We start from the raw sequence: 25,585 nt of genomic DNA, 5'->3' as shown, positions 1-25,585 counted from the left end.
GTCCAGCGGATTCAATATCATTACCCATTTCTCATGGGATAGCACTGAGCTGAAGAAAGGGGGAGTGCAGTGCCTAGTGTCTGTTAAGTGGTGGGGTTTGAACCCAAGTCCACCTACGTCAGGGCTGCCTGCTGCTGCATTTTCCAGCCTCTGTGGAGGAGGACATGAATAGAAGACGGGGAATCACCCTGCCTTTTTCAGTTAACTGAGGAGTAAGGAGTAACAGAAGGTTGGTTTCATAGAAGCAGTATTTTAGAAACACATTGCTTTTCAACCTTTTCTATTTTTTGCATAAACATATATAGATATGTCTCTTTCCTCTTGGCTTTTCTTAGCTTCTCATCAACCCAGATTTTTCTCAAAGATTTCCTCCACTTGCAAGCCTCAAATCCTTGTGGGAAGTTGTTTTTTTTTTTTTTTCTTCACCCTGGAGGGTTGGCGAAGCTAAAAGAATTGCAAAACTAGCTATTTGCTGAGAATTCCAAGGCCTGGTGGAAGTTGGCTGATAGGACAAAATTTTGGCAATTTTCTTTTTCTGTATGGAGGTTTCTTTTCTTTGAGCAAAAAAACTTTTTGGAGGCATAATAGTACATGGACTTTCATAATGGGGAAACTGAGGTATGGGGTGGTTAGAAAATGTTCCCGAAGTTGCAAAGCAAATGGGTTGTGCTGCCAGGAATGTAATTTGGATTTTTTTTTCTGGCCCATTTTCGCCTGCTTTTTCTGTAGAGCTTGTTTGGCAATTATTTATATTTATTGTTTGCAATGGTTTCACAAATGGGATTATCCTGTAGGATTTGAGAATGTGAATATTAAGGACCCAAATGGAAGAAGATTTTGTATGAACCAAGTGGTGATGGGCTCCAGGTGTCCTAAGATTCCCCCTGCTGTTCTCTTCCTGTTCCACTTCCAACCTGGAAAGGCAATGCTCCTTGCTGTTGCTAGTCCTGGATGGGCCACACTATCCCTTATTGGTTTCCCAGACCTACACTTACCCTTGTAGACTGTTCCTTCATGAAACTCTCTCAGTGGGATCCCTTGAGGGAGCTCCTGCCTGGACCCCAGTTGCATAAGACACAGGGACCTTCACCCGTGTGTTCATTCAACAAATGGCAGGCTCTTTGCTAGTTGCTAGGGTGGCCATGTTGTCTTTGAGGGACACCCTGATGTTCATCCTTGTGGTGTTAAAGCTTGACTGAGAAGAGAGGTGCTGAATCAGTAATTTTCACGAATTATGAGAGATCGGGATGAGAAATACAGCATGGCATGGAGGAGGCTGTGGTGGTCAGGAAAAGTTGGAACCTGAAAAATAAAGGGAATAAGATTAAGGAAGAATGGAGGATACAAAGACAAACATAGAAAAATGGGCAAAAGATGCAGATGGGCAATTTACAATAAAGCAATTGCAGATGACCAACAGACACAAACAACAAACTTCATCTCAGTTTTAACAAGAAAATCAAATTAAAAATAATAAAATACCATTTCTCAATATCAGATTGGTAGATTAAAGTCAGTTAAAACATGGGCTCACATCAAGGGTTTGTGTAGGTGCTGGAGACACAGCTGCTTTAGTTCACTCAGAGGAGGATGTCAGATGGCACTCCAGACACTGTGGGGGACCACCATCAGGGGACCTGGTTATAGGAATAGACCCCAAATGAAGCCTTGGTCATTTAATGTGACTGACATGTAGAAAGGGAGGTGGGTGGGATTAGAATGGCCATACATAGATATTTGAGGCTTGGGTAGAAGCTCATCTTAGCTGGACCCACCCATGGACCATGGAGCATGTTGGTCATGACTTTTTCACGTTTAGTTGCTTAGGTGGGAACTCCAGGGAACAAGGAAAGACCTGCGTCATTCTTGGAACTGTCTGAACCAATAAACATCACTTATTTAAATCATGAAATCTAGCAATCGTTGGCTTGTCAATAGCGATTTATTTTTAGGAGAAAGTGAACAAATAAAGTCAGCTCGTCTGTGACCTAGTTTAGGGACTTTCACATTTGCAACTTTTACATTTGCAATATTTGCAACAAATATTTCTCTTCCTTTCTCACTTTGCATTTCTGCATTGTTTGATCTCAGCAAATGTCATTTGCACTTTAGTCAGCCAGTCTGCCATGGAATTGAACCCGCAGAGGACAGAGAAAGGAGCAGGTTTCTGGATCAGGACTTTGACAATAGAACAAAAGGGGTGGGAGAAGGGATTGACGACCTCAGCAAGTCAATAATGCCATGTTTAAAACAGAATATGAAACATTTATTTTTGAAGATTTGTAGTTTGAGAGCATCCAGGTGGAATATAGAGCTGACAGTTGAAAGTCAAGATGATAAGCATTTGTGGCTGCAGATAAAGATGTTGGAATAGTATGCATGAGGGTAAACGTTGCATCTCTGGTTAGCTCCGTGCTTCTCAGTCTCGTCTGCACATCGTAATCACTTAGGGAACTTTAATAATTACTCATATCCGAGTCCCACCTCCCAGAAATTCTATTGTCATGCTCCCAGTTGTGGCCTGGGCATTGGGATTTTATACAAAAGCGATACAGTTGGTGCTAGTGTATCTCAGCAGCCAAAGCTAAGAACCAAAGGGTTGAAGGTCAGTATTTACCTTATCACAAGCACATTTTGCTGTTCATCATTGAGCTACGAAATACACTGTACTTAAATTTCCTGTCCTGAATGTGAATGAATATGTGTTTTTCTGCTTCATTTTCTAAGCCTTCACCACAAATTTAGACTTAAACTTCTCTCCAGTTACCTAGATTTCCTTTTCTTTTTAGAGACAAGATCTTGCTCAGTTGCCCAGGCTGGAGTGTAGTAGCATTAACATAGCTCACTGCAGCCTCAAACTCCTAGGTTCAAGTAGTCCTCCTGCCTCAGCCTCCTGAGTTGCTGGGGTTACAGGTGTGAGCCCTCACATCTGGCTCTTCCATCTCCTCTCAATATGTGCAGGGACACTAAGTATTCCAGCACGTCTTCTTTGGAGGAAGTCTTTACCAGATTCCTCTGGCCTACTCTGATCTGGACAGGTCACTTGTAAAGTCTGTTGCCAGCTGTCATATTGCCATCACCCTTCAGTTTCATCCTGCGTATTTCTTTTAACTTTCCCTTGGAATGAAAGCCCTGCTCCCTGGAACCCAGGTATGCATCTTTCTTGGCTTATTCCTGAATTTTCAGTGTACATTTTTTGAGGGTCATACCCTCCAGGTGCCTCCTACAATAGGGAGTGTGGAAAGTAAAGATTCAAGACTGTATGTGGTTTAAAATATATTCCTTCTACCTCTACACTTAGAAGATAGGCTGGGTCAAGAATTTAGGTTGAAACTCATTTGCCTTGAAATTTTCAAGGCATTGCTTGAATGTCTTCTAGCTTCCATTGTTGCCTCTGAGAAATCTGATGCTGTCTTTGGTTAATCATTTTGGAAGCCTGTATCCCCCACCCAAGAACATGTCTATTCTTTGCTTTGCTCCTAATGGTCTGTTTTTTCCTCATCTTCAGTCATGTCACAATTATATGATTGGGGTGGATCTATTTTCATTCATTTTCTTGGATATTTCACCAGGTTCTCTTTGGAAGCTTGTCTTCTTCAGGTCTGGGAACTTCCCTTTTATAATATTCTCCATCCTAAGTACTCTCTTTTCTCTTCCTGGATTGTCTGTTATTTGGGTGTTTGACTTCCTGGATTGACCTTCTAATTTTCTTATCTTTTCTCTCCAATTTCTCTCATCCTTTTGCTTTAATTTCTATAGATTTTTTTAAACCACGTCTTCCAACTCTTATACTGGGTGTTTAATTTCTGCTGTCATATTTTTAATTTCCAAGAGCTCTTCTTCCTGTGGAAGCTATTTTTAGTAGCATCCTGTTTCCGCTTCAGTGGTACAATATCATCTCCCATATCCCTAAGTAGATTCATAGTAGTATTGAGGTTTTCTTTTCCCCATATGGACTCTGTTTTTTCAAGTTGCTGTTGTTCCTTTGTTTTGTCTTGTTTTTCATGTTGTATATGATTTCCTCAGATGTCAGGGGATATTTGGCAACTACTCATATTTAGGTGGTGCTGTTGAAAAGATGACCGGAAATTGTGCAAAGAGGGTCTCGTTGATTGTGATATCTCTGTAAGGCTATCTAACTAGGCTATTTTATTGGGCAGTGCTTCGTATCTCAAGTTTTAGATCTCTATCAGGGGGTAGTCAGTTTTCCCAGAGAAAGATCACTCAGTATCCTGTCTTGAGGGAAAAGACCTGGTTACTTCTGAGAATCCAATAGGAGAGGAATCTGGGAATGGGGAAGGTTTTTTCAACAGAAACAATCTCCTAGACTCAAGATGTATTCAGCCCTCACAACTATGAGTAAGAAAGCGCTAAATAATTTATTTAGATATATAGCAGGGCCATCCCAAATTATTTAACTCCTTTCCTTTCCTTTCCTTTCCTTTCCTTTCCTTTCCTTTCCTTTCCTTTCCTTTCCTTTCCTTTCCTTTCCTTTCCTTTCCTTTCCTTTCCTCTTTCCTTTCCTTTCCTTTCCTTTCCTTTCCTTTCCTTCCTTCCCCCCTTCCTTCCTTCCTTCCTTCCTTCCTTCCTTCCTTCCTTCCTTCCTTCCTTCCTTCTCTTTTAACTACTGTAAACATGAAGCTGGGAAGAGCTACTGCCCCTTGGTAAAACTAATGGTCAGAAGTAGAGAGAAGGCTTAATCTTTCCCATACCCCCTTTTTTTAAATTGAAAAATTTTTTTCGAGAATTTCAGATTCACACACACAGTTGTGAGAAATAATACAGAGGGCCGGGCACAGTGGCTCATGCCTGTAATTCCAGCACTTTGGGAGGCCGAGGTGGGTGGATCATCTGAGGTCAGAAGTTCGAGATCAGCCTGTCCAACGTGGTGAAACCCCATCTCTACTGAAAATACAAAATTAGCCGGGCAAAGTGGCGCATGCCTGTAATCCCAGGTATTCAGGAGGTTGAAGCAAGAGGATCACTTGAACCCAGGAGGCAGAGGGTTCGGTGAGCCTTGAACCCAGGAGGCGGAGGTTGCAGTGAGCTAAGATTGCGCCACTGCACTCCAGCCTGGGCAACAAGAGCCAAACTCCACCTGGCAGGGTGGGGGAGAAGTAATACAGAGACATCTCTTACACATTTTCCCATTTCCTTTAATGGTAACATTTTGCAAAACTATAGTATAATATCATAACCTGGATAATAACATTGATAAAATCCACTAACTTTATTCAGATTTCTCCAGTGTTATTTCTGTGGTAGTTCTTCAATATCCATGGAGGATACAATTCAAGACCTCCCAGTGAATGCCTGAAACTATGGATAGTACTGAATGCTACATACACTATGCCTTGTCCTATACCTATATAACTATGATAAAGTTTAATTTAGAAATTAGGCACAGTAAGAGATTGACAATAACTAACAATAAAAGAGAACAATTATAATATACTGTAGGAAAGATTATGAGAATGTGGTCTCTCCTTCTCTCTCAAAATGTCTTCTTATACTGTGCTCACCCTTCTGGTGATGATGTGAGATGATACAGGGCCTACATAAAGAGATGAAGTCAGGTGCATGACGTAGGCCTGTGACATAGCGTTAGGCTACTGTTCACCTTGAACCCAGGCACTGCCACACTGTGACAGTCGATCTGATAACCACGCTGGCTACTGAGTGACTAAGTGGCTGCAGAGTGGATCAGCTGGACAAAGGGATGATTTATGTCCCAGGCGGGACAGAGCAGGACAGCTTGAGATTTTATCACATTACTCAGAACAGTGGCAATTTAAAACTTAGGTATTGCTTACTTCTGGATTTTTCCATTTAATATTTTTGGACCATGGTTGACTACAGGTAACTGAAACAGCAGAAAGTGAAACTGAGGATGAATGAGGACTACTGTACCCACGGGTGTGTATGTGTGTGTGTGTGTATGTGTGAGTGTATTGAGTTACACACAGTTTTATCACCTGTGTAGGTTTGTGTATTTGTTATCACAGTCAAGATACTGTGCAGATCCAACACCACAAGGATCCCTTATGCTGCACACCCATGTGTCTTTTAGTACAAAAGGAGCAGTCCAGTAATTTATGTCACTTATTCCCCAAAAAAGTCAATTAAAAAGTATAACATCAAGAATTAAGGAAATTCTACCCCAAATAATTTTGCACTCTACACAAAGGATTTCTTGCAATTTGGGGCAGGTCAGTCTACATTAGTAAAATTGAACCATGAAGGATTTTCTCCATGGATGCACTTTTATTACTGTCAGGTACGGTAACCTGAGCTACGTGCTGGATAAAGGCCATGCATGGCTTGTTAACAGTTTCTTTGATTAATGAATTTTTTTCTGTCATTTGCACAGTATTTCTGAATGAATGCTTCATGAAAATAGCTTATTTGAGTAGTTTGTTCATTCAAGCAACTTAGCCATGGCCCTTGCAATATTTCTTTCACCATTATCTGTTTCCTAGAGTATTAGAGATGGAGAAACTCTTGGGGACCATTCAATCTTAACATCTTATTTTACTTTTGAGTAAAATGTCAAAGGAAATTGGAATTGGGGCCAGAACCCAGGCTTTCTGATTCCTTGCTTAGTAAATTCTTTAAAAACTCCAGAAAGTTAAGATTATAAAAAATATTTAATGCAAACTAACTCTTGGTAAAATTTTTTTTCAAATTCTGAAATTCTTCTGAAATGCTGGAATCTTTCTGGGAATGTTTTGGCATTTAGTGTAGTTAGTACATGGGAAAAATTAGGAATTTTCAGAGTGAGCCACTTCTTGTGACAAAAAAGAGATTTGTTTAATCAGAAACACTGGCTGTTGGAATGCTCCTAGGTTGCTTCAGGAGAGAGTTTGCATCGTTGGTTCACCACCTTCTACCTGGGTTGTAACCTCATATGACTATTAGGATGATTGACCATTTTGAAAATGAGTGGCCATTAATTCGTTTTGTTAGGGGTCTTTGAGCTTTCGGGTTTTCAACTTTTTTCATCCTTGTTGTTGGAATTCTGGGTTGTGATTTGAAGATACTCCCAAAGAAATAAAATTTTCTGAGGACCTTCAGAACCCAGGCTTCATAAGCGTGATATTAAGGGCCTTTTGAATGGCATTCTACAGTTTGGTTGTTTGAAATCACAGGTGGTTGTTGGGCCACATGCAGAAAGAAAACTCATTGTACCTACTTTGAGTAAATCTGGGCAAGAGGACAGGTCAATTCCAGTATTTTCCAAGCGTTGTGGAATATTTCTTCCCTTACGTATATTAAATTGATATCATACTACATATAATGTTTTGGATCCTGCTTTTAAAATGAAAAACCCTTAAAATTGACTGACAAAGTGCAGAGCAATGTATCATGCTCCAAAAACTCCCTCAAGCTACCCCTTTGTATTTATACACTTTTTCCATCTCTGAACCCTGGTTTGTTCTCTGTTACTATAGTTTTATCTTTTTGAGAACATCATACATGGAGTTCTATAGTTTGTAATCTTTTGAGACAGGCTTCTTTCACTCAGTACAATGCTTCTCAACTTCATCTAAGTTGTTTTGCACATCAGTAGTTCATTCCTTTTTATGGCTGAGTAGTATTCCACTATAGAGATGTACAATAGTTTGTCTATCCATTTAATGTTGAAGAACATTTGGGTTGTTTTTAGTTTTGTTAATTTATGAACAGAGTTGCTAAAAACACTCAGATCCAGGGTTTGTAATTCCTTTTTCTTGACTTATTGCAATGGCTAAGACTTCTAGTACAATATTGAGTTTGAATGGACATCCTTGTCTTGTGTCCCTGATCTTAGGGGGAAAACATTTAGTCCTTCCCTGTTAAGTATGCTATTTGCTGTAGGTTTTTCATCGATTGCCTTTATCAAATTGAGTAAGTTCCCGTCTCATATTAATTTTCTGAGAGTTTTTATCAAGGGTGGATATTGGTTTAACAAATATTTTTCGTGTATCAATTGATATGCTGAGGTGGTTTTAATTCTTTAGACAGTTAATATGGTGGATTGCATGGATTGATTTTCAAATACAGAATCAGCCTTGCATACCCTGTATAAGACCCACTTGATCATGGTGTGTTCTTCATTTTGTATTTCCTGGATTTGATTGATCATATTTGGTTGAGGGCTTTTGTGTCTAGGATCAGACAAGATACGGACCTGTAATTTTCTTCATTTGTACAATCACTGTCTGGTTTTGCTACCAGGGTAATATTGGCCCCATAAAATGAATTAGGGGATGCTTCCTCTTAGTTTCTGGAAGAAATTGTGTACAATTGGTGGATCATGCTTTTTAACTTATCATTGGCATCCCTCCATGGAATTAATCTTAAAAACTAGTTTTAATGTCTGCTTAATAGTAATAATAATCACAGTATTTTTCTTCATGTTGCGGCATGTAATGTTTATTGAGCATTTAGTGTGACTGAGGACTGTTCTAAGTGCTTTACCTGTACTGACTCTTTTAATCTCCACAATAAGTCTATAGAGTAGACACCATTATTATCTCCAATTTACATGTGAAGAAAAATAAGACACAAACAGTTTAAATAACTTGCTCAAGGTCACAAAGTTTCTATGTGGTCAAGTATAATTTGAATCCAGGCAGTCTGATTCCACATCCTGTGGTCTTAACTATTACATTGTATCCTTTGATTATATCATAACTTATTTATTCAGGGTTCTATTTGAGATCCATATTTTGAGATTTTCCATGCCTTCACTTTGATGACTGTTCTTGTCAGAAGTCTTTGACAATCTCTGCCAGTTTCTTTAGGCTGGATTTCTAAAGGTGGTATTTCAAGCGTCAAAAGGCATGCCCATTGTAAAGGCTAACACGTACTACCATGTAACTTTCCAGGAACTGGAACAAATTTGAAATCCCAACAGCAGTATTTACGAGTGCTCAATTCAATGTTCTGTTGCCAGAATTATTTTTATATATTTTTAATTCAATTTGATTGTAGAAAGATAGTGTCCTGTTGGTTTAATTTGCCTTCCTTCTTTACCTATCAGTTTCAACATTTTACATGTTTATTGAACTTTTATATTTATTTTCTTATGAGAAGGGTTTGTTCATATCCAGTCTTCATTTTTTTCTAATGGGATAATAGCGTTTTTTCTTAATGTTTTGTAAGAGCTTTTATATATTTTATTTTACTTTGCCCTATTTAAAAGTCTTGTTCATTCATTTTTTTTTTTTTTTTTTGGCATAAAGAAGAGTCTCATGTTATCTGGCCCACACACCGTATCTCTTTCCCTTGTATTTTTTCATCCTCCTATTCTTAGATTCAGGCTCTCAGTCATGTATTTATTCCACATAATTCTTTATGTCGCCCCACCCCCATTTGTATGGTTTACTTTTTTAAAAATTTAACTCTTTACTTCATTTGGAATTTATTTTAGCATAAGATTAAAATTTAGTTTAAATGGATTAACATATTTAATAGTTAATTCCAGAATTGTTTATTGACTACTGTTTCCTCTACCTCCACATTTGTGGTATCACTTTTATTTCATGCCTATTCTCTTATGTACCAGACGCAAATATTTTATGATATTTATTTTGTTATATTTACTCATTAATTAATTGTAACTTATTAGCATGTTAATTATCTGGTAGGTCAAGACATCTTTCCTCTTGTTTTGAAAAAACTATTTATTATTATCACTCATTTATCTTTCCAGATGAATTCATAATCCTTTACATTTTCTCCAAATCATTCTAGGTTTTGATAAATCTATAAATAATTTATGGGAAATGACATTTTATAATGTTGATTCTTCTTATTCATAGTGTGCTTCTTAATTTGATAAAGGCTTTTAAAAAATTTGTCAAGATTCGTGATTATTTCTCCATTTCTTTCTTACATTTACTGATGAAGGTTACTCTGGTATTTATTATTTGTTGTTGCTCTTGTTTCGTTCCTTAATAGTCTTTTAAAATATTGCTTCTTTATTTTTTTCTTAAAAATGTGAAATTATACAATACTGAAAATAAACTTATTTTGTCAACCAATATCTTTAGACTGATTCTGTAGCTGAGGAGTTTTTTTACTGTTGGAAGCCCATGTGCTGTCCACTGGGGTATGGATCCTGTTGGCTGTTAGTGACACTGGTTATTTTTCATTATGCTGTGGAGGTTTCCTTTTATTTGTGGTTTTCTACATTAGAAAAAATCAAGGCCGGGTGCGGTGGCTCACATCTGTAATCCCAGCACTTTGGGAGGCTGAGACGGGCGGATCACAAGGTCAGGAGATCGAGACCATCCTGGCTAACATGGTGAAACCCCATCTCTACTAAAAATACAAAAAATTAGCTGGATGTGGTGGTGGGAGCCTGTAGTCCCAGCTACTCGGGTGGTTGAGGCAGGAGAATGGCGTGATCCTGGGAGGCAGAGCCTGCAGTGAGCTAAGATCGTGCCACTGCACTTCAGACTGGGTGAGAGAGCGAGACTCCATCTCAAAAAAAAAAAAAAAAAAAAAAATCCATGGATGTTGAATGTGATCAAATGCCTTATTAACACTTATTAGTGTTTAATATGACACTATATATATAGAAAATATATATATATAAGTCCTTACTAAAGCACTTCTGAAAGTAATTCTTACAAAAGCATGATATATACTTTTAATATGATATTGGATTTTGTTTGCATTTTCTATGAAATTTTTGCATATATATTTATGAAGAAAATAGACATACAGCTCCTTTGCCAGGTTTTGGTGTCAGGATCACACTAACTTTACAAAATGAATAGATAATTCCTGTGTTCCTCCATGTTCTGCAATAGCTTATGAAGCATGGAAATTTTGTATATTGAAAATTTGACGAAAGCACTTACAGTGCTGCCTGACTTACAGTGCTGCCTGACTTACAGTCTTCTATGAAGATAATTTTTGAACAAACTTTAATTTCTTTCGTTGATACTTTTCTGTGTGGGTAATTTATATTTTCCTAGAGAAGTGTTAATTTTATTAAGATTTTAGAAATGAACAAAATTATGAAGTACTTTTTTTGATTTAATTTGTTCTGTAATTATATAACCTTTTCTCAGTACTAACTTATTCATTTATTTTTTTTGATAAAATCTGACTGTATTTGGTGTATTTTATCTATTTGTGAAAATTTGTGTCTTGTATTTCTTCATTGATTTTTCTTTTTTCCCTTTTCCCTGAGTCAATAAAGCTTTAATATTTATTCAAAATATCCTCTTAATTCCCGTGTTTATTTTCAAATATCTTGCATTAAATGCTTTATTTCCTTTTTATTATTTCTTGCTTTATAATGCATTTGATGTTTACTGTAGCTTTAGACTCACACTATAAATTATAAATTGTCATGCAGTCATTATTGCTACATTTAAAATAGTCTTGTAATTATAGCTTTTATTTTTTCTGCAATTAATTATTTGAGAGACTGAATTTTAACTTCTAAGTTGTCAAAGTATATACACACACACACACACACCAAGTTTTAATTTTACTTCATTTTGCCCAGAGAATATGACCTTTAATTGTGGCTTCTTGTTGGTTTTGGTTTTGGTTGTTTCCCTTGGAACATGAACTGTTTGTAATTTGGGTAGTTATTTGGCTATGTCTTCATCTTGTTGTCTTTTCCTCTTCATTCTGTAAGAGCCTATGATTTTTTTCCCCTTGGTGATTTGATTTTCAGCACTATTGGGTCTGCTGTCTGCTGCATCTTATTCCCATTTATGTTTTGAGCTTGCATTTCTGGTTTTTTTAACCATTTTATGTCTTGTCATGTCCATCTTAGCTGACTCCCCTTGTAATCTTAGCCTTTTCCATTTAGTGGTTTTTCTTTCATATATCCTATGTTTATTTGATATCAAGATAAAAAAATGGATTCTAAAATTTACATCTTCTTCCCGTAATATGTAAATTTTTCTTTTTAGAAGAATAGTGTTTTACTTCAGATGTTGCAGAGAATTTTCAAAGTTGTCTTGAGTTATCAACCTTTGAAAGAGAAGGTCCAGGCCAGGGGTGTGCCTGTAAACAGACCCTCCTGTCCCTTCAGCACCCTCGCCACTCTCACCTGGCCAAGAGGGTCAGGTTGCTGTGAGCATCACTTATGCTGAAGGGGTGGTTGATGTGCATGCTCCCTGGTCAACCTTCCAGTGTTTATGTTGACTTTTCTAGGGTGACTCAGCTTGCCTGAGAGGGGATCTCCTGCTCCTGCTGCCTTGTAATTAGAATACCGAGGTGGAGCCTTATTCATTATAATTTTGATCAGTGATAGTTCTTCCTAGTTCTTATATCTAGAGACAGTGGGTGAAAGTCTGCCCCCCTGGTTTGATCCCTCTTGTGGCTCTTTCCATCGCCCCTCTATTCCGTTACTCTCCAGAAGGCTGCATACCACCCTCCTTTTGCTTCTTTGCCTAGTTGAGTTGCCTTTCCAGGAACTGGGGTCTCTGAATGAATGGGTATAGAAAGACATATTGATGGGGGATGCCCTTTACAACAGTTCCTTTCTGCAGCAAATGCCTCATGTTTCTGAGCTGGGATTCACACCTGGGGACCCATGGGCCCTTCCACACTCCATGTGTCACAATCCCTTGTGTGTTAGGCACTCATCCACACTCACCTTCTTTTATGCATCTCTGCATTTCCTTCAATGGGAATGTGGGAAAGGGTGAATCACATGCCATTGGCTAATTACCATGTATCCCAGAATACCTGTTCAGATTTTAGCTTGAAATTTTTAGTTTGTTACAAAGAAAAAGAAATTGGGATTTGGGAACAACTAAAGCTATCCGATATTAACTACTCTGTCTTAGCATTTTTTAGGCTCACACCTGTTTCTATGGTTTACCCCACATAATTATCTCTGCAGAACCATGGATTAGGTATTATTATCCTCATTTAAATTAAAGTAACTTGCCCAAAGTGAAAAACAGGTAGACAGGATAGTTTTGAACTTATACTTTCTGAGAAAACACTCATACTATTTTCCCCATGGTAAACATCTCTGAGGAAAGACATTTCTGGATATTTCTGCCAGGAAGTTGGACAAAGAGTTACCCCAGTGTGGTTGGCAGAATAGTGCTCCCGAAAGATGTTTATGTCAGAATCCCTGGGACCTGTGAGTTTGTTATGTTACACAGTAAGGAGGAGTTCAAGTTGCTGATGGAATTCAGGTTGCAAGTTAGCTGACTTTGGAATCGTGAGATGATCCTGGCTTATCAGGGTGGGCTCCGTGCTATCACCTGGTTCCTGTGAAACAGGGAGGCAGGAGAGTCAGCCAGAGAAGGTGATGTGCCAACAGAAGCCGAGGTCAGAATGATGTCATTACTGGCTTGAAGATGGAAGAGGCCACGAGCCAAGGAATGCGGGGTTGGGTGCCTCCAGGAGCTGGACAAGGCAAGGCTGCAGATTCTTCCCAAGAGCTTCCAGTAGGAATGCAGTCCTGCTGACACATTAAATTTAGCCTAGCAAGCCTTCTTTAGGATTCTGACTTCCAGAACTGTATGGGGCTGTTGAAAGCCACTAAGTTTGTGATAATTTATTACAGCAGCAATAGGAAACCCATGCACCCAGTGTGTTGAATATTGGCCATGGTCTAACTCTCTGCAGAGCAGGAACAGGAAGTCCTGGAGTGATTGGCTGTGTGTGCACACCCACCACGTGGACATTTACATTAACATGTAACTTATTATCACTTGATTATATATTTTTTAGCTCATGTTATTGTTGTCACCCTCCCCTAGCTAGAATATCAGCTCCCTAAGAGCAGGAACTTGGTCTGGGGCATTCATGGCTGTATGCCCAGTGCCTCGTACAGAGGAGAGGCTCAAGTATTTATTGGATGATTACTTTTTCCAAGGTGACATTGTACCAACTAAATGGAAGCTAACTTACATCTTGTGGTGGAATACTGCAGATTATATAAGTAATAATAAGAAATAGAAGAAATTGAGTTAAAATTATGCTGTGCTTGACAATCAAAATATTTATTTTCAGTGTTCTAGCATTTGGTCATATGTGTAAATATTATTCACGTAGGTAGTAAATATTCCTATTTAAGGGTCAAACATGCAACATACGACATTCTATTTATTTTGTGATGTTCAACTCAGAATATTTTTATGAATAAAATAAGAGATGGTCATCACAAAATAAATGTAATGTTGTATGTTGTATTTTTGACTTTTAAATAGAATGTTTCATGTTGCACTTTTGTGACAACATATTTGAAATAAAGGTCACTGAATTTTTTAATAATTATCATCTCACAGTCGGGTTGGCATTCTGTTGGCTGTGTAGGTCATACTTATTTCTTGTTGGCTATTTAAAATATTATAGTTTATTTGAGATATTTGAATACTGTTAACTGAACAACTTTGTGCATGAATTTGCTGTCAGTCATGTTAACTCTCCAGGCGTCACTGAGGTAGTCCAGTAGCCTGCACTACCTGGGAAAGCCACTGACAAGGCCTCTGGAGCTAGAAAGCTTTTGCATGTTGATAGAGAACTCTGTCAGCTAAGCTACTTGCCTTTAGGCTTGTTGCATGCTTTTATAATTTTTGTCTAAATCTGTTTAGAGGGAATTCTCTACCTGGCATCAGGTGTCCTCACCTTGCCTCTTCAACCTCAGCTTGTGCTTCTTCTACGGAAACTCAGTCCTCATCAGAAAAGCCCAGAACCTCTATGACAAGTGTAGGCAAAAGCACAGTATGAATGGGACAGTGATGGCAAAGGAGGAGCTACCAATTTGGAAAATGAATCAACCCCCAAGAGGGTTATTAGTATCAGATTAAATTATCTCCTTTAACTGCGTCACATCATGACCTTTACTTTTTAAACAGACATCTTGTTTTTCTTATCTTCTCTTCTTGACAGTTGCTTCGGTTTTCCTACATACTGACTGTTCCTCTGATAACAAACTGAGAAGGAAAAACAAAATTTTAACTGTCAAACGAGTTTCGCAAGAGCGATGAGTAGTCCAGGGTGGGGAGGGGATCTCCCCAGGCTCCCCATGGTTGTATAAGCCAGCAGCGTTAACCGAGTTGCACACAGCAGCTCCAAGCCTGGGAGGAGAAGGACGTCTGCTCCAGGCAACTCAGGACAGTTGTTTTGCCTAAGATGGCAAGAACATCATCCTTGTATCTTGAGCCAAGGAAACCATACATGGACATATCTTGTCCTGCATGGGAAGGCATCCTCCTACAGACTTCTGGGGTACCATAAGTGTCCCATGATGGCTCTTTCACCTTGGGGTTTGTTTTACAAAGTTTTCTAAGTCCATTGGAAAGTAGAGTAGGAGGGAAAGGAGGAGGAAGGGGGGACAAGAAATATACTTGCCTGCACATGCACTTTTCTGATTAATGTTCTGAGTGTCAGCACACTGTGAGGGTTTATTTTAGAAGACACCAGGAATGAAATCTTTTATGTTGATATTGTGCAGGACTAATCTGTATTTTCTGCTATGAAGGACAGTATAACTTCATGATGCTCTTGCATCTTTGTAGTTCCTGTCATGAAATCATTCAGGGACAGGAAACTAGGTTCACAAGAGTGAAGGGCATTGTCTACAACAGGAGTGCTGGACAGGGAGTCTAGAGACAGGGGTTCTAATCTCACTTCAGCTGTTAACTTTCTGCATGTCCTCTTCTGTTCTCAGTTTCCTTATCTGTAGAATGGGAGCATTTACGCTAAGTTGTCTTTATATTGGTAACACTAATTTCTCTCCAATTTGATCATTGATTTTAAACCTCTAGCCTCCTGAAAGACTCTACCTTCTAAGGCTAATTTATAACCAGATTAATACGGTTTTGCTCTGAGCATGCCCTGTATCGTTATTTGTTCTTATTTCATGAGAGTTACTTTTGTAAATGTTATTTTCTATTGGTTTCACAGAGCCATTGAGATTGCACAACTCAGATTTCTTCTGCATGTCATAAGTTTTGCTAATAGTATAAACCCATGTTTTTCAAAGCGAGAGCCTTGAAATAGCAGCATCAGCATCGCCTAGGTCCCCTGTGAGCTTGTTAGAAATGCAGTCATGGGCCCACCCCAACCTGCTGAATGGGAGCCTCTGAGGATGAGACCTAGGAAAGTTTACTTAACTCAGTTGACATGTATTGCCTGTGAAAGAGAAGTTTGAGAAGCACTGCTGTGAAACAGGGCAGCCAGCAGCTGCTGTGATTTTGCCCTCTGCACATGGTCACACACTCAAGCATATGGTTCGCTCCTTGCATGACTGCACTTCAGATGAAATGCCAAGATTGAGACCCTTTTATGTTAGTGAAGCACGGGCTACTTTATTGAGAGCCTAGCAATATCGAGAGAGAAAAATGCAGACCTTCTTGGGGTAGAAAGGAGGATGGGTTTCCTTTCTTTATGAGATGGGATCCAGCGTCCTCACTACTCCAGACTTAACTCCTGAGTCTCCCACGGATGGTGGCTTTGCTGACTTCAGAGGGAGCTGCAGGTACACAGGAGCACCATGATGTCATTGGCGTGCTCTGAAGAAATGAGGCCATGAACAGAAGGTATTTCTAAAGGGTCTGGGAAGAGGAACAGCACCTATGATAATGAATATCATTTCTGTTGCACAGTACTTATTATTTTGATGGTTGGCCCTGGGCTTTGATTTCCAGCCCTGTGGTCACAGACACTCCTTGTAATCATCTGTTCCCAGGAGAGGGTGTCATGAAGTCTCTCTGTTCCTCCAGCCTTAGCTGGCACTGGCCTGGAATACGATGTGACTGTGTAGAAGCTGTTGGCATTGTTTCTGCTTTGTAAACTCGCACACACTGAGTTAAATGCTGCCGAGTTAACGTGTCCACTCCGGCTATTTTCTACCCAAGAATACTTGACTCATTTCTTATATCCTCTACTGTCCTTTAAATCTCAATAGTGCTCTACTGGGGCCATTTAATGCGGTGGCACAAGGCATGCCCTGCATAGGACGTCTGCTTCTATTTGAGTGGGACTGAGACCCTGGCCTGGAGCTGTAGCTGCTTGGAGCAAGAGCTGCCTTTTTCAAATGTGCGTGAAGGTGTTACCCACTCATCTTCCCTGCCTATGCCCCTACCCATTGTGGGAGTAAGGTGAGATAGGGTGGTGCTCTCTCCAGTTTGTAAAAAGGACTAGCTGCGGCTCTGGGTCCCTGTGTGGTGCAAGAAGAAACATTTATTTTCACTCAGGTGCTCTGCCTTGATCTAAAGCAAAATTCATGGACTTACCTCCTACACTAGGGTCCCTTCCTATTTACATACCTAGGTTGAATACCTGAGCCTCCTGAATTCCTGTGTCTTCATCAGAGCAGCGTCTGGGAAGCTGGATCTCTGAACCAGCTCCTTCACAGCATCTCTCCCATGGCCCCTCATCTGGACTGCCATCTCATCTCCCCTCAAGTCCAGATTCTTGACACCTTGTACTTGCACCTTCTGGCTCCTTACCTGTCTGGCCCTCTAGACCCCAACCCCTCCCTCGTGACTGTTCATAGCTTTGAGATACTAACAGATGCATCCCCTGCAGAACATCCATTTGTATGTCCCAGTTTTTCCATTACCTGCAAGGTGCAACTGAGCCCTGCAGCCTGTACCTGGAGCTTCCAGATTTCTGCTCCAGCCTACCTTGAAGATGAAGAGCCAGTCCATAGTCTTCAGGGTCAAGGTGCATATTGATCATAAATGCATTTAACAGCATGAACGCTGGGTGACAAATCCAATGAAGAAATAGTTTCATTCTTTCTTTGAACACTTACGAAGTGCTCACGTATGAGTCAAATTTCAAAGCCTAATTTAACTCCAATGTCCTGACCCCTTCTTCTATCTCATGGCAAACTTTTCTTTTTTTGAATTTATTCATAATTTAATTTGATTTAATTCAACCAACTTTTATTGGGGAGCCACGCTCTGTTGGTAGCATATGGGTCTAAATAGCATATGGGACACAGTCCTTGCTTTGAAGGCACCTAGAGTCCAGTAGGGAGAACAGGCATGTACAATCAAAAGACTCTCATGCCACCTGTGAAGTGTCCTTAAAAAACAGCATGGGAGTGTGCAGGGGCTGTCGATAGTGAGTGATATGGGTTCATTCCACAAGAGAGCTCAGGGGGAAGCCAGCAGTGCTTTCCTGGAGAAGCTTGGAGTCTCCATCCCTCCCAGGGGGTTGATAGACCGGCCCATATATCATAGTATGCTTCTATCCTCCATTCTACACTAGTTTTAGAGAAAAAATAAGCAGGCTTGTCATAGTGGCTCATGCCTGTAATCCTAGCACTTTGGAAGGCTGGGGTGGGAGGATTGCTTGAGGCCAAGAGCTTGAGACCAGCCTTGGCAACATAGCAAGACCCCAACTCTACAAAAAAATGCAAAAATTGGCCAGGCATGGTGGTGCATGCCTGTATTCCCAGCCACTGGGGAGGCTGAGGAGGGAGCATCATTTGAGCCCAGGCGTTTGAGGCTGCAGTAAACTATGATTGCGCCACTTCACTCCAGCCTGGGTGACAAAGTGAAACCCTGTCTCAAAAACAAAACAAAACAAACAAAAAACAAACAAACTTAACATAAGGACCAAGAGCATATTGAAAGGTCAACAGCTGTGACAGAGACCTGCAGAGAGAGAGGGATGCAAGTGTGGAGATGGAGAGAGAAGTGTCCTTTGGGGATGATGGCTCATGTTTATAAACCTCACTCTTTATGTTTCGGTAGAGTTTCCCTCTTCTTTTCTGGGATGTTATTCTCCAAGGAACTACCTACGCTCTGGACACTTCCAAGCCTTGCGACGAACTTTAAAATGTGATATTCATTACACTATATAGCACTTGGCGTGAAATGATGATGATGAGAAATTATGGCAACACAACAAACATTTGATTAGCTCTGTTTCATTAGGATTCTTCACATTTTGAGTTTAAAGATCCTCTAGGTTTCAGGAGCTGCAGATATTCATCCATTTCACTTTCCTTCTGAAGTTCTTTCTGCCATGAAAAGAGAAGTTGGGAGGTATTTCAGCACCTGGTGCTCCTGGGCCTGCAGTCGGGTGTCAGTGTCTGGTGTGGATGGCGGGGTTGTGCATCCGGATTTGGTTAGCCGGCTGGCCATCTGCTCTTCCCCTGCCTCAGCTGCCCATCTTCACCCACTTTGCCATCTGTAAGTCATCCTGAGAAGGGATTTCATGAGAATTACCTTCTGAGAAGGCCTGGTGTGGTGTCCCTTTCAAGTCACGGGAATCTGTGCTTTCTGGGTTCAGCATCTGTTCCCGTCATGTGCTAGCTCCACTTGGGTCCAGTCTCTCTGAAACAACCAAACACCAGCAGGGCCAGGCTGGAGTCTGGGCTCTAAGCTGATCCTTCCCCTGCTCTCCATGCATAGGACCTGTCTCTTCTCCTGCATCTTGTCATTGAATGGACAACAGCATGGGCATTGACCTGTGGCTGAATTCAGCTGGATTGAGATTCGCTCTTGGTGAGAGCGAGACTGAACAGGAGAGATATGCAGCTCTCATGAGGGGCTCTTGGTTTGGCCTCCTTTTCACCAAATTGCAGCCTGCTCCCCCACTTTCCTTGCAGCTTCCACCTCGCCTTCTGATTTAAGCCTGGGCCCGAGTTTCGTGTCTGTCGGTTTTGCTTTCAGTCGATTTTATGAGTGCCTGAGCGGCTGTAACATTTTCCTGCTGCCTTTTCTATTTTCAACCCAAATAGGAAGTGACAAAGATGGTTTTGGTGCAGAGAGAATGTGATTCATTTTGTTACTTTATTTAAAACTTTTTTTAAAGTTCAATATATGTGCAGAAAAGGGTATCTATCATACGTATATATAGCTTGATGAATTTTCACTAACTAGACAGCAGCCGCCAGATTAAGAAAGAGAGCAGGAACTGCATCCCTGAAACCTGCATGTAGTCCTTCCTAGTCACCCCCGGCAAGAGTGACCGCTGTCCTAGCTTCTAACAGCAGAGAGCAGCTCTGCCTGTTCTTGTGCCGTTTGTCATCTGTGTGTCTGTTCTCTGGCTGAGTGTTATGCTTGTGAGATACATCCACGTGGTCATGTCTAGTTGTAGATTATTCATTATTGTTGCCGTTCACAGTTTTATTGTGAGAACTGATGGACATTTGTGTGATTTCCAGTGTTTGTCTATAATGAGCTGTGCAGCTCAGAACGTTCTTGTTTGTGCCTTTCCGCCATCACTTGCATGCATTTTGATCTGGTTTTTACTCCAGAGTGGAATGGCAGGGTCTGAGGGGATGCTATGTTCGGCTGCAGCAGATCCCAATAAACAGTTTTCCAATATGGATGGTACCTATTTAAAATGTAACTTGGATTTTAAAGCAAAGTGGATGCTTGGGTTTGAACTTCATAGTCAGATTTATTGGATTGAAAGGGCTCATTGGCAACCCACAGCCAAGAGGCCAAGAGAGAATCCTAACCATGGGGAGGGAGCAGTTGCCAGTGCCCTGGTGTCCTGGTCCCCACCCTGGTCTGGTATTGGGTCTCTACAGCATGCAAAGGGGGTGGCCAGACAAGACACACGGAAGGCACACCTCCTGTCCTTGGGACGCTGATTGTTTCAACAAGGACGTCAATGATCATCAGTATTATTATTGATCTTTCTGCTCCTTCTCTCCTTCTCTTTCCCTTCTCCCCTCCACTTCACCCAAAAAAGGAGTTTTATTCCCATCCCTCAACCAGCACACACATGGGTGCATGCGCGCATGCACACACACACACACACACACACCCGCCAAATTCGTGGGAGGACCCACTCCTGAGGTTGGGACACAGTTGGGAATCACAGTGTGGGGAAAAGTGTTAATCACACCGGAGGAAGTGTGATGCAATCACTGGAGCTCTTTGAGAAAAGCTTATTTTTTTTTTTTTTTAAATAAAACAACGCAGAGTAAGAATGAGTCTTTCCAAAATTACAGTGTCTGGGGTCAGACCTGGAGACAGCCCTGTCTCTCTTTTATGCTCCTTGCACAGTGTTTGAGATACACTAAACCCAAATGAAGCACAACGGGAGAAACAGCCCCAGTACCCTCAGATAAAAGCAACAGGTTGTGTGTTTTCTAAATAGCACCTTGCCTTTCTAGTGCCACCTCCTGCAACTGGGGATCCCACTGCCAGCAGCCTCTCCAAGCACCCCCAAGGCTGTCTCCCACAGCTGGGCTAGGAGATGGGTAACTCCTAGCCCGTTGCTCACCTGAGGATCTGCATGAGCAACGGGAAGGGGCCAGCTGGACACAAGAGGCACTGGGTGTTGTTGGAGAAGAGGGCGCTTCCTTGGGACATTTGTTAGCCCATCAGAGGATGGTGACCCCAGGGTGGCTGACCCTTCCTTCCTCCATTCAGTTCAGCCGGGCATGGCCGAGGAGCTTGGATACGCATCAGTTGCATGTCTGCAGGGCCGGAGAGGTGTGCCATGTTAGCAGGTAACTGATTTGATCCACACAACCCTGTCACACTGTTTTCACCCCAAGGGTCCAGGCTGCCAGCCTGAGGGATCTCAGAGGTCCCCCTCGATGGCTTTGCCTTTGGGAACTGGGGAGAATGGAGGCATGGGTGAGGAAACTGCCTGGATACAACCTGGGGACCCTGTGAGCAGCCTTGGCACTAGTCCAAGGCTGGGAAGCTGCCCTCTAGGTCCTATAGCCCTCATTGGACTGTATGGGGTCCCATGGTCTGTGGTGTGTGAGAAGCACAATCTGTGGTTGTCCTAAGTCTCTTCTGTCTTCCTTCAGGCTGCCCAACCCCAGGGGCCTAGCAGAGATGATCAGTTTAACCAGGTTGAACATGGTGGTTTTGATGCCTTCTTCTGTTAGTTTCTTCCAGTGTCTTGGAAAATCTTGTTGACCAGTAAAGTTTTATTAATAAAGCATTCATTTTTTCCTTTCCCGCCTGAAAATCATCACAGATGCACACGACTGCCAGTGGGGGCTTCGGGTCACACCGCAACGACTGCTGTGACTACTGGAGTTTATCTAATGGTGTCTGAAACTAGAGGCGCGTGATGTTCTTGTGAGTCATTGCCACCTCGGTGGTGTACATCTGAGGTTCCTGTTGCTTTGAAATAACATGCAGACCGTCAATACCACACTGTCCTACTTCTAGAAGGAGAAGTAGTTCTGAATGTGAGTTTGCATTGTTAAAGCAGTTTTCTCCTTCCAGGAGTTTCCAAATTCTAAGTGACAGGGAACTCTAGGGATAGTAAAACTGTCTTCAGAGTGGACCAAACTCTGTATGTGCAGACAGGCTCAGGAAGCCAGGGAAGCCGGAGGAGGTGCTGCTGCAGTAACTGATCTCTTTTGTGAAGGTGGAAATGAAAAAGGAATCTAAACCTCCTTCTGTGGGTCACCCACTATTTCTGGTTAGCGAGCCTGATTTGTGGGCAGGTGAGTAATTGAGGGAGGGAAGAAGGATAGGCTGGGGATGAAGGTCAGGTTGGGATGTTGTCTCTGCTTGGGTTTGGCTGATCCCATAGTGTTCTCTGGAGCACAAGCAACATCACACAGTTGATCTTATCTTGGGTCAAAGGGACCACTTTTTGTAGACCCAGTCAGCCACTCACTAGCCCCTGGCTGCCCCTTGCATGGGGCAGGAGAAATGTGTGACTCCTCAGCAAGCGGCTTCTCTGGACATGAGGGCAGCTGAGAGCCGGCAGCAGCCAGAGCTCACAGCAGCAGGGTGCATGGCTGGCAAGGGTATCTGCAGGTACCCACAACAAGTGCCGCACCTGCCACCTGTGAGCCTGGCTGGCCACGGGCTACCACCTGTCTCAGCCTGTCCCTGTGAAGAGGATTGGTGTAGATTTGTATCCTACTGTTTGCATAAGTCTCTGCAGCCCTGCAGGGATCTTGTAGTAGATTGGGGGAAAGCAAACCAATCATGTCCAAAAAGACCATGCCAGTGGGCAGAGTGGGGAAGCGGAGATGTGGCTGTCAGGGTAGGACACGGACGGGAGGATCCAGAGGTGTGGGGAGGCGTGCCTGTCTCAGACCTGTCCAAGATTCTTTCTGGATGGCATTTCTGCTCAGCCATGTGTTCCTGCTTTGTCCATGTACTTTGAGGCCCCAGGGTTTGTGCACACAATACACGGGGCTTGGGAGCTCCCCATGTAGCTCAGAGCTGTCCACTCCCCACTCCCCAGGCATTTCCTCTCAGGCCGAAGATGCTTTTCTCAGGCTGTCCTGGCCCTTTTCAGGCCACTCCATTACTCCATTTCTCCATTTCCCCATTCTTGTGGTGGGCCTATTGATTAGGAGAATCTCACCCAGTCTCTCGGCTCGGGTAGCCCTACCACATCTGAATTATTTTCAAAAATTGAAAAGTACTTGTAAGTAGATTAACCGTGCATGCCCAGGGGCGTTTCCCAAAGCCAGCATTGACAAGTAGATAAGAATGATTTATAACTAGCACTTTAGTCTGCGTCAGTGGTGCTTGTGGACAGATAACGGTGTCTTCGGCTCGATTTCTTCTTGGCTGAATTGGAGATGCTCCTTCCAGGCTGGTGGCTCTGAATTCAAGAACTCTGGCATACTCAGCTGTCATTGAGGGCAATCGTGATGAATAATGAATCAGCTTCCCCTGACAATGGGGGTCATTTTACTGCAAAATGGCTGCCCTTTGTGTCTCTGGGAAAAGGGTGCTGAGAAATGAATGTTGAGGGCTGTAGAAATGCTGAATAATAAGTGAACTTGATCCCATCGGGCAGTGAGTCTGAATGGTTCCCTTTGGTTGACCCAGTTATACCTTCAAGGTCCCAGGACTGGTGCTTTGGAAAAAGAGATTGGCTCCAGCTCATCTATCTGTGCCTCAGTGCTATCAGATCTCCATCATGGACTCTCATTTCAATAGAATGTTAAGTTTTGAGAATAATAACTCAAAGAATTTCCTGGAAAAGGCAGAAGAGGTGAGGTGAGGGGTGGGATTGTGAATGGGCACACTGGAGATACAGCTCCAAGAGGAAGATTAGTTTACAACTCAGAGGGAGGGGCCTTGGCTTAAGCTGGAGCTGGACTGCTTGGGCCCTGATGGGAATAAATAGCAGCCCCAGGTTTTGTAGGTGTTTCAACCTCATTCCTTTATTCATTCAGTCAATGGGCAGGTGTGGGATTAGGTCAGTTTTGCTTGTATTGCATTTGAGATGTCCCACATAGATTAAGGTTTGGACGATAGAGGTTTGGGTTGTGGGAGAAAGCAATTCTTTACTCTTTTCCCAAGACTGTACTGAAAGCAGCTGGGATTGCAGCTGATGTTTTCCACACATGGCTGTAATCTGAAAGTACAGGGCAGTTGTCAGTTGTCTCTAAATTCATGGGGCAAGTTTGCATCCCTAGTTAAGTAACCATTTAAAGAAAGGGTTAATCATGACCTTCCTACAGATATAAAATAAACAGGTGTTGAAGATTTCCTTTAACTCATTATGAATGAGGAAACTGGTAAGATGTTATAGACATTTCAAAGGAGAATCCAAAGAACAGACACAAATATAGATCAGGAATATTGAAATGAATGTGCAAATGGAGGCAAAATTGGTTTCTTTCATAGTAGGGGAGAGAAGTCAATTGAACCTACTAGACAAAATTTGCATGTATAGATAATTATTTTGCATCACTGTCAATTTACAGAGTCATAAAAGAGCTCAAATGCAATGGAAAGTAAGAATAATCTGGAAAGATGTGCTCTAAACAATGCATAATTTCCTATTGATACACAATTTTTTTTCCTTTACTCGTCTTAGTAAAGTTCAATATTTTTTATCATTAAACTTGCTCAGAAAGTGTCTGTCTCTTTAAAATATGTAAGCAATAGTAAAAGTTTCTTTTTTATTTGTGGTGCTTTGTGTCTGTTTGTATGATATTAAATTTTAGGTAGGGCTTTTACTCTCCAAATAACTCTAAGAGTTACTGAAATTTTCCCACGTGATTTCCTGAGACCTGTATTAATGATTAGAAAGTATGATTTATAAGATTGATGTATGTTATTTGTAAGATACTGGGGATATGAATAACATTGGAATAATGAATCTGTGACCAGAATAAAATAGCTCAAACAACACAGAAGTTTTCAAAGCACAACTGTTATGGGGTGGGCTGTGGGAGGTGAGGGAATAGGACACATTCAGAAACATCTAGATAGTTTCAGAACACAACTTCCTCAAAATAACTGCGAATTTCTTCATGCATCATTTTTGAATCTCTGAGAACTTCTAGAGTGATTTAATGGAAGTTAACATTTTTCCTAGTTCAGAAGGACCCCAAAGGGTAGATACCTCTATCTTGTCTGCCTTTCTAAAGTTTATCCTGAAAAGATGTACAGGAGAACATGGAAAGGAGTAGGTAATTCGTGACAGAATTGAACTTGCATAGTTTCTTCTGGTGTAATGTGGAAATAGTTCTTCTTGACCTTTCTGCAGCCTTTGACATTGTAGACTCAGCTCTCCTGCTGGAAACCTATGCCTCATTTCCTTAACCCCTCTTACAGTCTCTGTTTCTCATCTGCTAGGGCTGCTTCTTGTGTCTTTCTCTGGCTCTTTCTTGTTTCCTCCCCTTGGTTCCGAGGACATAGCCCCAGGCACCACGTTCCTCTCTCCCCAGAGCCTTCCCCAA

At 41.5% G+C, this 25,585-nt stretch overlaps 1 protein-coding gene across 4 annotated transcripts in view; it reads left to right on the top strand.

Annotated features, from left to right (window-relative positions):
• The window catches only part of SLC24A3 (solute carrier family 24 member 3), a 498,810-nt gene that overhangs the window by 5,738 nt on the left and 467,487 nt on the right, over positions 1-25,585 (top strand). Inside the window, exon 1 of one of the 4 annotated variants that reach the window (XM_023217774.2) lies at positions 22,229-22,369. The exons of the other annotated variants lie outside the window; for them this stretch is intronic. Within the exon in view, the coding sequence (XP_023073542.2) occupies positions 22,297-22,369 (73 nt within the window). The 5' untranslated portion in view covers positions 22,229-22,296. Of the gene's footprint in view, positions 1-22,228; positions 22,370-25,585 lie in introns of those variants that run through there. 4 annotated transcript variants of the gene reach the window in all.

Source organism: Piliocolobus tephrosceles, chromosome 20, assembly GCF_002776525.5.
Source record: "Piliocolobus tephrosceles isolate RC106 chromosome 20, ASM277652v3, whole genome shotgun sequence".
NCBI classification, from domain to species: domain Eukaryota; kingdom Metazoa; phylum Chordata; class Mammalia; order Primates; family Cercopithecidae; genus Piliocolobus; species Piliocolobus tephrosceles.
Note: the sequence above shows the minus strand (reverse complement) of the source record. Positions and strands in the feature narration are given on the sequence as shown.